Source organism: Lepidochelys kempii, chromosome 13 (assembly GCF_965140285.1).
Source record: "Lepidochelys kempii isolate rLepKem1 chromosome 13, rLepKem1.hap1, whole genome shotgun sequence".
Taxonomy (NCBI): domain Eukaryota; kingdom Metazoa; phylum Chordata; order Testudines; family Cheloniidae; genus Lepidochelys; species Lepidochelys kempii.
Genome location: NC_136392.1, coordinates 4,775,506 through 4,791,917, shown reverse-complemented (window position 1 = coordinate 4,791,917; position 16,412 = coordinate 4,775,506). Strand labels below are relative to the sequence as shown.

The window sequence follows — 16,412 nt, the reverse complement described above, 5'->3', positions numbered from 1 at the left end:
CAAGTAACTGTCTCCTCTTCCTCCCAGAGTTTTTGCTCTAGAGAGACAGCATGTGATCAGAGAACAGTGTCTTATGCTAAGAACCTCTCTGACTCATAAAGCCAGCTTGATTTGCAATTTGCTGGCTCTAGCTTGGGCAGTAAGTGTGGTTTTGATTTGCTATGGGGTATTTTAGGGAAGGAGAGCTGTCTAGAGGGAGAGGATTGAAATATGAAAGCTAATTAAATACAACTGTCAGTCAAAACGCCTTCTCACCCCACTCCATCCTCCCACCCCCTGTTATTCTCCTGAAATGATGATGGGCCTTAGCCAAATACAGTTGTAGCTGTTTAATGATTTGGCCATGAAGATTTTTATTTACAGGCCGTTTGAGAAAATAAATGGAAAAAATAAAAATATTCCATGCCTGAGGCTCCTTCTTAATACAGACATGAAGATGATGCTGACGTCTCTAGAACCACAGTGCTCTGGGGAGACATGGGCTTAGCTAGTTATTGTGACACTGATTTCTCTCTGGAGCTGGGAAGCTGGAGTGACGAGAGATGCTGGAATCTCGGCGCCCCTTGTGAGGCTGTGGGGATGGGCAGTTGCTGGCTCCATATCCAGTTGCTATTAGCGTTCGTTTGTGTTATTTATTGATTTTTTTTTTAAGTTTTAATTAAGGGGGTGGGACCCTTTGCTGCCCAGCTGTAGGCACCAATGACTGAAAGGATTTCAAGGGCAGTGGGCATTGCTTTGTGTGCTCCTCCCCACTCAGGTCTGGCATCCCCACACAGCTCCAAGCAAAGATTCCTGTCAGGAATCTTTGTTGGCTCCATCTGGCTGCCAGTTATGGCCTTTTCAAAAGCACCATGTTTCTCCTGGACAGAGCTGAGCACGTGGAGGTTGCTCAGTGGTCTGTTCTGAGATGTGGCTCTTTCATTTTTCAGTTACATTTGATTGGCAATGAAAGCCCCGTGTTTGAGGACAGACCTCTTGGGTCATTAAAGTCATCTGACCTTGGTGGGACACTGGCATCCCCTTTCTCAGCGAGTGCCATGTTTCAGAGCAGATTGCCAGAAGGGGAGCATGTCGCCCCATCCCAGGTAGAAGAAGGCAAGAAGGCAAATTCAGCATGTTCAGAAAAGTCACAGATGGGAAAGAAATGTAGACTGTCAACTCCCAATTCTATTGGAAAATGTGATCTTGAATTCCTTTGGGGAACACTTTCAAAACAAGTCCTGTTCTTTTGCAAGCACAGTTAATTTATGCATTATCACTTGTGAGCACAGATGGTAGAATTTACACATACAAAATCCATCAGTCTAAATTTTCAGAAAACTGTCTGCAGTTCCACACACAAAAATGCATGCATAAATGCAACAGCAGTAGCTCCATATGCAGCTAGCCAGTTAGACTATGTCAGTCCCCATTTATGCGTGCAGTTACCACAACACAGCATGCAAAGTAAGCATGCAGTTGTGTGTACATTTTCCTGAAAACGTAAGCCACCAGATGCACGTGCAAGAGTACAGCACAGAAATTGCCCATGGACGTGATTGTGTGTGCAGTGCTGTGCATACAGAAATGGAGTCCACAGTGAGGTCCATTTGAAGGTTTGGTCCCTTACACGAAGCCCCAAAGTTACTAACAAAGCTGTAATTAAAAGCACTTGGAATGAGAGCCCAAGCCAAAAAAGAGAGCGGACAGAGACAGAGTCTTTCATTGTTTAATGGAATAGTCCTGTTAATCCGTGGATGGAAGCCATATAGGCTGTTGAAAGTTAGACATCACACCCTCTGCCAACAATAGAGTGTTGTTTGTTAATTGGTTAGGAAGTGCAGCAATTGCTATAGGGGCATCTTTAGCACAAAGCAGTGGAAATGTTGGGCCCAGTACTACCCCCACTGAAGTCAATGGGAGATCCGACTCCAGGTCAGCTAAGTTTCTGTCTTCAGAAAACAGCTGCTTCAGATAGCACTGGCTGGCACCAGTTGTAGTGGTGACAATTTCTCCCACGCGACTCTGTCATGTACCTTAACCAGCCTCACTTTCATTCCCAATCCCTGGCCACTCCAGACCGGAGACCGACTCTCACGCTGGATTGCGTTCTGTATGTTCCGTGCTGAGGGTGACGTAGCTATGAAGGCCTTAGCTGAAACCTCCAAACTCATTGTTCAGCCCTGATTCACCTCTTCACGGCGGGGGGGAACCCATTCAACGGCCCACAGGGCTGGTACAGCTCTGCTAATAATGTTCCATTGTTTGGCAGCTAAATTACACCCGGCCGGGGCTTCCGAAGTTAAATCCGAGGCTGTTGGAAACCTGGAAAAATGAAGTGAAGGAGAAAGGACACATCAACTGCCCCAATAACGTAAGGAGGTTCTCTGTACGTATCACGGGTGTGATTTTCAAAAGAAAACACACAGCTGGAATCTTCAGTAGAAGGAGGGAATTCTCAGTGGGAAAACCCCTGAACTGAACACGGAGATGCTTGCTCAGGTTTTTATTCAGCCCATACTTAGGTAACACTCCCAGGGAAGTTAATGGAGCTTGGCCTGAATAAAGACTTCAGGATTTGGCCCACTGATATTTCTTTGTTCTCGTTTTCCTGTTAGTTGCCTTGATGACTATTTGAAGCATGTCCAATCACTGTGCACTCCTGGGGTACTCATTATAATACTGATGGACATAATTACCAGCAAGAGGCTAGAAAGCAGAACTGGGAATCTGGGGCTCATTGTTCTAAGGGGAGAGCTCTGCTTGTTGAGCTAAACCAGCGGCTCGGAGGGACCTTCCTAAGGATTGCAGGATCTGGGTTATGGGAGCTGCTTTTTGAAGTCATGGGGAGTTTTGCCTAAATAAAGACTGCAGGTTTTGATCCAGGGAGTTTCTTTTTGTACAGGACCCACATTTCCCTAGACTGTCCCTTATTAAAGCAAGTCAAGGTCTGATTTTTACTCTGTTAGATGTGACTATAGTAACTGATTGTGCAACTCAAGTAACTGAGTGTGCAAAGAGCGAAGATTAGCTGTTTGCACGCAAAAATACCCTATTGTGCATGCATGGCCACCGTAATTTCCCCTGTAGATTAGGGGCGTGCATTTTGTGGGTGCACTTCTGCATCTAACCTCTTTTGAAACTCAGGCCTTGCCTGACCTTCCTCTGGATGTGAACTGCCCCCATTTCACTGGGCCATTGATTTATAATCTGGAACAAAGCCCTGCTAATGGGAATTTTAAAACCAGGATGTTAGCAGGGTGAGACGCGTTAGCTAATTAATGTCATATACACGCACTTTGAAAAGACGTTGCTCAGAACGTCAGCTGATTATGCTACTGCCTGGGTAATTAGCCTTTCTGCCTGGATCTTCTGCTGCTGCTGTAAGAACTCCGGGAGCTCTGCAGGGCCTTCTAACGGCTAGAAAAGGTACATTTTTCACAGAGACATTTAGGGATAAATTTTTCAGCCTTGGTGCAGAGGAACATAGCCACATGACTCCCATTAGCACTAATAGGAAATGTGTGGCTTGATCCCTGTGCATCCCACAGAAAATTAACCTCATGCTGATTATCCAGGGCTGGCAATCGAAGACAGCCTCCTGGGTACGGTGGGCGGCCGTCCATGAAATATAGAAAGACAGGAAGCAAGTTGCTAGCCCTCTCTGCCTCTTCGTTTCTTTCTGCAGAGCTGTGAAGCCATCTACTCCAGCGTTTCTGGCCTGAAAGCCCACCTGACTAACTGCAACAAGGTAAGTCCATCTGAAAATGGGTCTAGGCTTTCTGCCGCTATTTCTGTTTAGGGCAGGCGGTCTTCTCTCTCCTTCTCCTCCCGCTCGTTAGGGGGAAATGGGCCAGATGCCCCCGATAGAAAGTAATTCAGAGCGTGTTTTAAAAACTATTTATCGCATTGGGTCCTTGGGAAAGGTTGATGCCACTGGGAGGCCAAACCCTCTGCTCAGCTCCCACGCAGGCTGTGCTAATGCAAATATTTCAACGCTGCCCCACGCACTCGCTTTAACACAGCCCTCAAGGAGCCACCTCTAGGGGTGAGGAGAGGCGTGCCCGTCTCATGCTGACTGAAATCAGGGGCCTTGGTTGCCAGGTAGAGCCGGCTGGGTGAAGGTCATCCTCTGCAGTGGTCCAGCAGGAGGCCAGGCACTCCCTGTACCCTGGACGGGCCCACAGTCCTTGTACAGGGCCAGTGCAGGGGGAATTGCACCCATTCTTGGGTGCAAGGTCCTGTATTGTCACCTGCCATCTGTGAGCTGGATGGAGAGCACCAGCGCCTTTCACACAGTCCGCCTTGTGATGCTGGCCGCTTTCAGTGTCTCCCAGCCTCTGCCGGATTGGAACAGGAAGTAAAAAGCTCCACGTCTCACCAAGTCCCCTGGACCGTACCCACTGCCCAGAGATGGCAGCAGTCGATTCGTTAACCCTTTCATCCAAGTGTGCTGGGGATGGGGAGCCAAAATTCACCAGCTGAGTTGGGACAGAGTGTGGGACCGGCATAGCCTACTCCCGCCTCGGGGATGTACTCACAGCCGCAGCGCAGGGTCTGGTCTGCCGCTTTCCCCCGGCATTCCTGCCTGGCCACTGAATTCATGCCGTCACGATCCCTCCCCTAGCCTGCTACTACGTCATCGTCATCATGGCAAGTCCCAAAGGGGCGTGGCCTCCTTGGAGATTGAGCCCCACCCCGCTTGATCTCTGGCAAGGGGCTTAAGGCGGTCGGGTTGTATATTCAGTTTGTGTGCATCACTAGCCATCTTGTCACGCCACCAAAGCCTTGGACGCCCATATGATCACCGGCCACATAGCAGCATCCCTTGGTGTGCACGCTTTGGAATTGGTTGGTCTTCCATTTTAATAATACGTCCATACCAGGCGAGCTGCCGAAACCAAGCCAGTGCTGATGGAGGCAGTTGCTGGGTTCACCTTTCTGATCTTGTCCTGCCACTTAATATGAAGCAGCTGACAAAGCGGACGAAAATTGAAAACATCAGTCTGGTGTTCATCAGCTTCCCTCCGCACCCACGTTTCACTTCACTGCAACGGAGTTGGTGTCACTGTGTTCTGTAGAGCAGCGGCTGTGTAGCAAACATGATGTCATGACGCCCCCACAGAGGCTGCCGAAGGACCTGAAAGCCGGCAGCAGCGGCTGCTGGAAACATATCCGCATCTTTTGAGCATCTTCCAGCACGGCCTACAAGGCTGCCCAAGTATTTGACAGCTGCCACCAGTTCAATACACCGGCCGCACAGGTTAATACTGAGCTGGTTGCAATCTGGAGTTGGACGCTGCTTGATGGTAGTGGCCTGGAACTTATCTGGCTTAATAACCAGACCAGCACGTGTTGCTTCTTGCCCAGTTAGACCAGCCCTCAGCTGCAGCGACTCACCAACCTGAGCCAATAAGACAATGTCCTTGGCCTACTGAAGATCTCAAAGCAGAACAGGGTTCAGCTCCACAACAGCTGCCTTCACAAGCTTATCCATCAACCAGTCAGTGCAGTGCTGATGCCGAACAGCCGTGGTGACAGCCCTGCCACACACCCATGGAGATGGGGAACCCTGCTGTGTATCTGCCATGTATCGAGCCTGATACAGCACATCCTCAATGCCATCCGCCATGCCACCTTATTCAGGCAGGTACAGACCCCACCCTCATGGTCAGCAGGGCGTAGAGAGAAACGCCTTAACGTGCCAGCTAGTTTGTCAAGCACTGGGCTTAAATGCCTCTGGTGTCCTCACTTCGGCCCCTCCTTAGACAGCGTGATTCTCATCCTAACCGTCTAGCAGGATTCTGACACTTAACACACAGTACAGTAAATACAAAATAACCCGTCGTTCAGTGCTAAAGAGGAAGGTGCTAAAGGAATTAGACACCTAACTCCTATTGACTTGGGCGCCTAACTCCACTCATCCACTTTGGAAATCCCAGCCTATAGAAATACGGTGTGTCATATAAAGAACAGAACCAAGGGCAGGAAAATGGCCACATAGTCACATTATCTATCTAGGTAAGTATCTGACCTCCACTGGAGTGAAACATGAGAGCTATTACACCCGATAGATATAGCAATAGTGCTTCCAGTTTAAATTAACTCCAGGAACATTGGCCCACAGCAAGAAAGGGCGACTCAGTGCAGAACCATGGAATTGGAACCGAGAAAGAACTTGTAAAACTTTTTATCTCCTGAAATCCTTCCAGCTCTAAATCACAGTGTATGTAGTAGATTCCAGAAGGCAACTCTTCAGTTCCTGTGGGCCAAATTCATACCTGCTGATTATTGAAAACATACACAGCCCTCTCCCCTCTAGCCTTAACTAGAACACTAATGAGAGAATTTAGAAAATCATATGCAGAAATCCTGCACAAAAAGCAGAGTTTTCACAAAATAAAATAGCATATGCATGAGATTTTAACTGTTGTTTGGATCAATTACAAAATCACCCTGCTTGCCAGAAAAAGAGGCCCCTTCACAGCAAAGCCAACAGACTGCTCCAAACCATGCAGGCGTGCATTTGCAAAAAATATGTCTGCAGTTGCACCCTTAATTGTAGGTTGAATTACCATGGCAGTGCACAGGCAACAAATGCACAAATGATCTCTCACATCCTTAGCTGGTCATTTCAGTGCACAGCTGTGGTAACCACCCTCACAAATCAACCGAGCAACTGCCCATGTATTTTTCTAAATGCACAAATTCTTGTGCCTTATTCTGCAATCTACAGGCTTGCCTCTAGCATCCTGGGTACACATCAAATCATGTAGTCCTGAGTCAGGAGCCACCCCTGGTCTCCAACTTGTGCAGGGAAGGACACAGACTCAGTGCAGTTCCCTGGCATGGGGAAAGCATGGGGAATTCCTGTGCAATCAGCCTGCAGGTGTCCTCTACCACTGTGTGGAGATGTAGTTTGGTAGCTGAATGTGGGACAGGCAGGGCAGGGGACGTGTGGCTCCCACACACAGACTGGAGGCCATAGGACAGCTCTGGAGGATAGTTGGAGGATACTATGCCCCATGGCTGCTATAGAACTCAAAACACACAAGGCAGCACTAGTGTGAGGAACTGGGTCTCAGCTCTTACTGTAGCATTGACTTCAGAGGGAGTTTTGCTGGAAAAAAGACTGCAGGATTTAAACCTCCAATAATCCTCTCTACTAATCAGTGGGGCGGGTGAGGGGGGGTGTCTGGCAGACACCAACAGTAATTCTTATGAAACCCAAGGAGCTGGACTGAATTACATCTTTCATGCAATCCCAGTGGAGTGTTTAGAATATATTTATGGCTCATTCAGAAGGGTCAAATTGACGCAGAATCATTGCACTAGGGTCAATATGGATCAATGATCTGTGATTTTTGCATGCTCACTTCTGGGTTAAGTGCTAAGTGGGAGTCTGGGCTGACCAGGCCTGCCTGTCTGCAGACACAGCTAGGAAATGAAAGACCTGTCTGCCATAACATTTACAACATGAACCCAATTATGAAGAAATTCCCACAGAGCCCATACATTGCCCAGAGGGCCTAATATATAATTCCCTGGCCAATGGAGAACGTATTATCTCCTCTGTGCCAGTGGACTGAGGCAGAGTCAAAAAATCATTAATTTTCACAAGGACTCTTAATAATGAAAATCCAGCAAATTAATGGCCTGTTCAAGAGTATGAAGGCAAAATTAGGAAAGACCCGATGATCATAAATTAGAAGTTTCTCTCCCAGTAGGTGTTCTTAATGATCCCTGAATTTGCTGACAGTAAAGAAATGGTGTAGCTAGCGATATTAAATGAAAAAATAAAGGTCTGTTAATGTAATATTACAGTCGAGATTTTAAATGCGCGAACACCCGGAAATTCACATTTTCGCTTCCACAGAAACCATCATTCATTCCCCGTGGGGTGCATATGTGGTATTTTGTATTATTGTAGAAGGAGTTACTTTTATGCCTTGATACACAGGTACAATTACAGTTGCCGTGGGAACCATAGCTTTGAATTTCCTGGCTTTCAGGCAATTAAAATCCACACCGTTATGGAGGAAAATGTGCCTCTGTTTCTGTGTGAAAGCTCCCCTCTCTCCTTTGCTTCCCCAGGGAACGAGTCTTATGCATCATGTTCCCTGATGTTTTTCATGGGTGTTCCAGGGCGTAGGCCCAGGTTTTCAGGTACATGTGCAAAGCAGGTGCACAGATGCACACGTGTGGTGTGGGTAATTGCATGCACAAATGTCTCATTGAGCAGGATAATGTTTGCAGCTTTACCATGGTTGCATGCACTCTTGCAGTAATTGCCCACACAAGTGAGATACGCGAATATGCATGCATCTGCACCCATGCCCAAAATTTGTCCTCCATTTGTATCAAAGGAAACTTCTCTTCCTTTTGGATCCTTCTGAGGAGAAGGAGCCCCCTCACTGTAACAGATAAAGGGCCGGATTACATGGTAAGCTCCTGGCCTACAGCTCCAGGAGCAATGGCGTGTCCACATAACCGTGGATGCAGTATTTTAGGAATACATCTACTCCTTTACCTTGAAGACAAAGTCTTTGAGCTCTGGATGCTGAGGGGGCATTTGTGGCCTTCGAGTGGCCCTGGACCCATCATCATGGGCCCAAACATCAGGACATTTTCTGCAGACAATGCCTAGAGATTTCCAAGGGGCTTCTGGGTTGTGAGGAGAGAGGGAGGCTGTAGTCTCACCTGAAGTTTGAACGTGCTTTGGCATACAGGAGGCTGCTCTTTGCCTTTCAGGGAGACCACTCTGTTGGGAAGTACCGGTGCCTTCTCTGCCAGAAGGAGTTTAGCTCAGAAAGTGGAGTCAAGTACCATATCATCAAGACTCACTCAGAGGTAAGGAAGTGGGCGGGGTGCAGTGGGGCTCTGGGGCATGGTTGAGGCTGTTTCCTGCTAAGGTTCACCTGTATCCACTAGAAGCTCCCGTTGGAGCTCGCAAAGTTTAGGCAGAGATGGGGGATGAGCTTATGTCTCTTTGCTTTTCTGGCCGTCCCTCCCTGTCCCACCTGTTTCACCTTCATCTGAGGCCCCAGGGCACCCAGTCTAGTATCTGGCACGTCCAGAAACACGGCACTCCTATGGCCTTGTTTTGCACACTTGGTATTCAGGGTGGGCATTGGCAACCTCATTCAGTCTCACTTCCAACCCCACCCCCAGGCTGAAAAGCTTGACTCTGATTTGAAGGTTGTTGGATTCCCGTTCTGCTTAGGGGAGACTGAGAGAAAGGGAAGAGAGAGAACTGAAAACAGAGGCGGGGGGAAAGTGGAGTGGAGCCTGGGAGGTGAGGAAAAGTAGAGAGAAACTGGGGGGATGCTGGGGGAGAAGAGGAGAGAAATGTTAAAGTGAAGAGAGATCCAATCCACACCTGTATAGCACACACAGAGGGCACCATTCCTTCTGTCCTTAATACCCTGGACAGATTTTTTTTCCCCTTTCGACGGAAAAATGGTTTGAGCTATAGGAGGAAAAGCTTTGCCTCTCAGGGCCCTGTTATGAGAGGCAGTGTGGTCTAGTGGGTAGGCACCGGGCTGAGTCAGGACACACAAAACTAATTTGTGGCAGTTGCAAAACTTAAGCTTCCACAAAGATTTCCCCCCTTCCCTGTTTCCCCTTCCCGCGCGTCCATCATTACACGTCAATGCCTCTGTGGACAGAAGCTAAGAGAAGCATTCAGGCTATGGCAGGAGATGTACTTTGCACAGCACCCCATTGGCAAGTTGAAACTGGAGGAACAGGGGCAGGAGGGTGGAATAAGGGGGATTTCCCAGTGAGAGGTAAGAGAGGGAAATCTGGGGGGGTTTCCCGGGTGTGTAGGGAATACAGGCGTTTTCCCCGGTGAGAGTGAGGCCAGGAGGGAAAACAGGAGTTCTCTATAACAAGGAAAGGGGGAAGGTGTAAATGCGGTGGCTGGGACAGTGCTCGCCGGCCTGGGAGGGTCGCTAACCACCAGTCCTGTTCTTTTCCCTTTGGACACAGAACTGGTTCCGAACCTCTTCAGAGGCTGCCCGGAAAAAAAAGAACAGGGACCAGATTTCCTCCAGCCAGGAGGAGAAAACGAAAAGCACAAGTGGGAAGAAAAGGGGGAGAAAACCCAAGGAAAGGCCCCCGGAAACGTCTCTGAAAGGCAAAGAGAGCACGGCAGCAAAGACTAATCTTAAGAAAGCCACAGAGAACTGGGAAAGGTCCAACTGCAGCCCCGAAGGGAGAGAGAGAGGCACCAAGCTGCCCGCCAACAGGAAAGGGGGAGCCAGTAAGATGCCCGAGAAATAAGAGGTTCAGAGACTCTCTGAGGATTAGTTTACAGCCCAGGGTAATGGGGTGAGGCCCCCCCAGTTTTCTCTCCCCCACCCCCTGCTCATCCGTTTTGTTTTAAAAACAAAAACCACTTTAAGCAAAATCACGGACCGTGTTTCACACTGGAAAAAAGGAAAAGACTGCAGTTGTCCATCCATCACCCGCGTGCACACGCCCATACCCCTGGACTCCCCTACACACACACACACACACGTGCACACTTGTGCGTTCACTCGGGCTGCACAGCTCTTCCGCTGACATGTCACATAATGCAGCCAAACCTCTGCGAAGCAGGAACCCCTCCCCGCCCCCGCTGACCGTTTCCTTCAGATTCTGTGCGCTGAACCGGTGATGCTTGAGCAAGAGGAAAGTGCAATAGAGGCAGGGTGTAAAGGCTTTTTATTTGGGATTGCTTGTCGGATTGCAATGCCAGCATAGGAACCGGATTGGTTTCTTTTTGGGTGGGGCCGGGGAGGGAAGAAAATGATCTTTTAGACGCTGTCCGTACCACGCCCACAAACGGTGCTTCAGCCTGTGGCTTGTTAGTTGTGATGAACTAGGGGTGGGGTTGAAGAGGTGTCTCCAGTGAATAGGCTTTGGCTACCTGTTGCAGTAGCTGGTGAGGCTTAGAAAATGGCAATCCCGAAGCCAGATGCAGAACATGGTTATAGCCAGGATCCAAAGCATCGTGCCCTTAGGAAAGATTTGGGGTTTGTAAGGCAAGCTGGTGCCCCGTGGCACCCACCCGGAAGAGCTGCAGTTAAGTCCACTTTGTTTCTATGAATGATGCTACTGCTGGATTCCCAAAGGGAGAGCTGTAGCTCGGAAGCCCACCTGTTGCTTTCAAAAGATGTCATGGATCCGAGCATTTAACTCATGTTCTGTTGGTTTCATGGCCTGGCCAGTGTATTGGGCGTGGTTTCTTCTCCACCATTAGGATAGGCAGGTGTGGTGACCATAGGTAGTGGGGCGTTTGCCGTAGCACAAGGCGTTTGTCTGGTTTGGCCGTTGTCGTTCACAAGTAGCAAAGAACGCGCAGCGAGGCAAGAAACATGCCTGTGGGGCATGAGGAAAAGATCATGACTGTCAGAGGTGCAGCGCACTTGTGATTCCAGCAAGCGTCCGCTGGAGCGCAGGTGCCCAGCACCTCTGGAAATCAGGCTCAGTGAAACCAGTCCCAGGGAAGAGTTTTTATATGGGGGGAGGAGGGGCATTTGTTTTATTTTTTTTAATTGAAGGCCGGGCAGTTGCAAAATTATCTGAGCTCCATTGCCAGATTGAAGGGGAGAAAAACCCTCTGGATTTTGAGAACTTTTCCAGACTTTTTTTTTAAAATGTACATCAATATAAAATACTGTATCAAATTGATACTGAGCTATTGGTTCAAATAGCCCGTTAGCAACAGAGCTGGGTGACTGCTGCAGAAAATATGCATGGACATTTCTTTGAATTCCCCCTTTCTGTGCTCGCTTTCTGCTGGCAGGAATATTCACTACAAGAGCAAACGCTGTGGAGGATTGGTGGAAAGAGACTTTCAAATTCGCCATCATGAGCCTTCACCCCGGACAGCTGATTCTAAGAGTGAGGCTGATTCAGTCATGGGTCAGAAACAAACCGCATGACCTATCTGTCCGATCAAACCAGCTCCACTTTTGAATATTGAAGACTTGCAAAGACACAAGAGGGTGAAGAACTTCCAATAACTAATCCATTTGAGAACATTGCAAGATGTTCACGAACAGAGAAAGAGGCAAAATTCATCCAAGTGCTCTATGAATTAGTCACCCAGTTCTGTTCACTAGGCCAATGAGATCTCTCCAGCCTGAATTTGGTGCACTGGATTGGCACCAAGTGACAATCACAGGTCATGCTTTATAGTCACACCTCCGTGGCTTGATGGATGCACTCCTCTCTTGGCTTGTTCTCAGCTCCCTCCCTTTGGGAGGAACATGCCGCAGCCCAGGGGAGCAGCCTCTGATCCCCTGAAACTCATACTGACCTCAGTTCATCTTCCCAATTTGTCATTACTGGGAGTCCCTTTTAAACAAACGCACTTGTTTTGCGTTCATATTTCCCTGAGCTGAAATTCTCATAACACCTCGCTCTGGGCTGGAGGAGAAACTTCCCCAGACCAAAGTCCATCGGCTTCGAGACAAAAACCAGGCTACCTCGCTCCTTGATAAATACATGGGGCTCGCTGCAGTTCATATCACAAGGAGGCTTACCAGAGCATTTTTGTAACACGTTTTTCACTTACCAGTGGAACAAAGCCCAAGTAGCTTTTCCCTCATTTGTTCCCAATTGCGGATTTTGGAAGGTTACGTTCAGGGGGAAAAAATTCTGCTTATTTAGTCAATTAAAACCTTGACCTTCACTTTGCTTCACTGCATTTCACAGCCTGTCCTCCATCCCCTCGATTCTTAGTATTTTTTCATGCTCTGAGGAGCCATTCAGTAATAATTAACGTCCTTCTCCGGTGACACATTATTACTGCCGCAGAGATAGAGCCGTCTACTCCTGATGTCATGTCAACTCCGCTGCGGAATCCTTGCTTAAGTGCCCACCATATATCTTGGCAGCTGAATTAAAATGTGTGCATTTCCCCTGGTAGCACTACTAAGGAAGTGTGGCTAAAGCCTCCGCTACTTGCCCCTGAAAACTGTGGCCTAAAGATAAAATCCCTCCCTTGCATTTGGCCATTGTTTACGGAACACTGTTAGGCCACATTTTAAAGCAATTAGTGAACAAATTTAATTAACCGGCACATCTGGTCCTGTTTGCCTTTTGGGTGTCATCTGTTCTGTTGTTTATCTTGTTGTCAGTAGCGCAAAGTACAGACCTTATCCCCCAGAGGAAGAGAATGCTTCTTAGTAGCCAGAAGGCCTGCGACTCCCTAGCCTTTGCTACAGGACAAACTGGAGTAACTTTCCTCACAACTTTTCAGTGCATTACAAAGAAAGTAGGAAAAAGATGAGCAGTTGAAATTTTGCAGTCATTTTGGTGATATTCTAGCCAGACAGAGCTCAACGGTAGGGCTGCCTGTTTCAAACGGAGTCATCAAAGCAGTAATTACCAGAAAGCCATTTGCACTGACGGTTATTATTCCCAGGGTGGCGAAACGCTGTTAAACTGTATCCCACAGGGAGGCGCTGTCCTGTCATTGTTCCGTGCTCCTATTGCCACTTGCTAAAAGGTCCTGGAGCAACAGTCGCATTCTGCCGTGCCCTTGCAGGAATGGAACGCAGCGCAAGAAGGGCTGTGAGAAATAACAGGGCCTCGGATTTTCAAAAAGAGCACATCCAGTTATGCTTCTAAATCAGTACATAGGCTCCTAAATAAAGTGACCTGATTTCTCAACCGTGCTGAGCACCCAGCTCCCATTGACATCAGTGGACGCTGCTGGATACTCAGCACGTTTGAGAAATCGGGTCACTTTATTTCGGAGCCTAAATCTGGACTTTAGCAACTTGATTTCAGGCACCTGCTTTTCATAATCTCAGTGAGAATTGTTTGAATAGTTACAGATTAAACACCAGCTGGAAGATGTTCAGATAAGGATGCTGACACAGCAGAAAGCATGGCTGAAAGGAACAGAGGAAAGGCTGGGGAAAGAGACGAGGAGAACGCCTACCGCATCATGGCACATACAGTACAAATAGCAAGATTACACTTAAATGCAGTTGATATTGTGTAGGCCCAGGCCTTGAAAAACATGGATCCCAATGCACACTTGCTGCACCCTCAAACCCCGCAGGTCTGATTGTGCACATTGGCTGTCACACAGCATGATTGCGTGTCTTGTGCATGCTTCTGTACACATGCTTTTGCAGGGGCACCCACAGCCACCTCCTTTAAAGAACTGAGCCCGTAGGCCCAAAATCTTCCCCTCAGCCCAAGTAAACGGGCCAGGCTCCGAGGACTCTCCAAGGAGGAGTCCTCTTCTCATGGCACCTGAGCAGCTACTCAAGGCTAATGGCTCCTGGCTCCAAATCTACAGTGTCGTGCTCTCCTAGGAGACCTCACCGATCTGGGCTGTGCAGCATGTCTGGGGTTCCAGCGGTTGGGCTTCCGTTTGCACGGGGTTCTGTGCACCCCGCAGAAGAGGAGGCAGGACTGGCTCCTTAGTACTGGAAACACCTTGACCTTAATTTTCAATGACAGCCACACGTTTTTCATTAATAGAATTGCAGGAGGACACTTCGGTTTTGTGACGTCCCAGATGTACAGACTAAAGCAGCTTTTGTCAGATACTCTCAGCACTTTGGGGGTCTCGCCCAGCTCTGTGCAATTCAAAATGGGATCTTCTGTATAGCCACTAACTAGGGAGCTCCTCTCATATGGTCCGGTACAGTCTCACCTGAGGTCTTTCTCGAGTGTGGAATGGGTTGTGATTAGACAGGGGGCATTGCAGTTGTTTATATCTATTACATGGGCATGTCTGAAATAGGCCTGAGCCACAGAATCTGGATCTGAAGCCAGGTCTCCAAGGCTCCTGTATCTGGGGGTTCCATTTGCATCTGGGGGGTTCCATTTGGTCTGTTAGAGAGAGGGAGTGGAAATTTAGAGCCGGGTTCCAACTGGGAACTTTCCTAAAGTTTGGGGGCTGTTTGGATCTAAGTTTTGGCTTGTGGCCCGTTTCTGATTGCACGGTATATGTAAGTGACATACATCCGCCGCAGCTGTGTGAGCCTCACCCAGCTAAGGCCTGAAAACGTAGGTCAGCGCTGTTCTCCGTGACAGCTGATGGGGGAGGGGAGGTTTCTCCTTAAGCTCAAATGGTAGAGCAGCTGCTACTGCTGCTTTTAGATCTCCTGTTCCTCGGTTCAAGTCCCAGAAGGGATGGATTCCACTCAGTGGCAACCCGTTCGTGGTTCAGTCCTGCTGGTGGCGCATTGTCTGATGCTGGTTCGTGTGTGAACAGCAGTGGGCCAGGTTCATGCTGCTGAGGGAAGAGCTGGGTGCTAGATCTCGGGCATTTGAGGGTCTTGTCCTCTGTGGCTGGGGGCTTGAAAAGTGACACGAGTCTGTGTTGATAGTGGGGCTTCTCCCTTAACAGAAGTGGTTGTGCTGCTTCCCTGGGCTCTCTGCTTCTCCGGTTCAGCTCCCCGTGGAGCACCGGTGGCCTCCCCCAGTGGTTAGCACATGGGCTGGGATTTGAGCGTTCAAACGTGCACAGCAGTGGCTTGAATCAGACAGGAGTTGATAGCACCTCAGTACGGGCAGAGGAGGGGAACATCCGGAGGCAGAATGGGCCTGTAGGAGGTGATGTTTATCAGTACTACACAGCTCTCTCTCCCCCATGCAGCTGGCCGGTTCGGGGTGGAGTCCTGGGCCGGCCCTGTGGGGCACCCTGAGGCGTAAAAGGTGAGAACAGGCCTCCTGCTTCGAGTGCTTGCTCATGTCAATTCCATTCTAGGCATGTGCGCACCCAGGTGCACAGTTATAAGAATTTTTTGCCTTAGCGGTATCCATAGGGCCAGCCTCCAGAGTGCCGCGCTCATGCGCTGGTATCCAGGGCCACCGGGGGGGGGCAAGTGGGGCAATTTGCCCCTGGCCCCGCAGGGGCCCCCACAAGAGTTTTCAGGGGCGGGTCCTTCAGTGCCGCCGAACACACCTGGAGGGAAGGACCAGCCGCCAAAGACCTGTCTCCACTTCTTCAGCTCCGGGTCTTCAGCGGCAATTTGGCGGCGGGGGGTCCTTCCACTCCATATCTTCGGCGAAGCGCCCAGAAGAACCGGAGCGGAAGGACCCCCGCCGCCGAAGACCCCAGGCCCCCTGAATCCTCTGGGCGGCCCTGCCTGCCCTATGCTCTCTCCGTTTCTTCTTGCTGCCGTGACAGTTTGTCAGAGCGCCTTCCTCTTGCCTCGCAAGTGGACAATCATTTTTCCTACTATCTACTTGGTCTATAGTTGCTTACAGTAGCTTCATACCAGCCAGGACATGTACTTACCGGTCTTCTTCCCGAAACCTCCTAAATCAGATGAGGAGCGAGATTACACTCTCTGGACATCAGGAGGGTGCCAGCTTTCTCCATAGAACGGCTCTTCGTTGCGGTGGCAGACAGGATGAAAGGCCTTCCTGTGCCCACTCAGAGAATCTCCTCTTGGATCACCGCCTGCATCAGG

At 49.1% G+C, this 16,412-nt stretch overlaps 1 protein-coding gene across 2 annotated transcripts in view; it reads left to right on the top strand.

Moving 5' to 3' along the window:
* The window catches only part of ZNF512B (zinc finger protein 512B), a 65,241-nt gene extending 49,255 nt beyond the window's left edge, over positions 1-15,986 (top strand). For both annotated transcript variants that reach the window (XM_073308968.1, XM_073308967.1), the window contains 4 exons: positions 2,252-2,353; positions 3,668-3,730; positions 8,731-8,829; positions 9,970-15,986. In XM_073308968.1, the coding sequence (XP_073165069.1) occupies positions 2,252-2,353; positions 3,668-3,730; positions 8,731-8,829; positions 9,970-10,263 (558 nt within the window). In that variant the 3' untranslated portion in view covers positions 10,264-15,986. The remainder of the gene's footprint in view (positions 1-2,251; positions 2,354-3,667; positions 3,731-8,730; positions 8,830-9,969) is intronic.
* Positions 15,987-16,412: the final 426 nt, after the last annotated feature.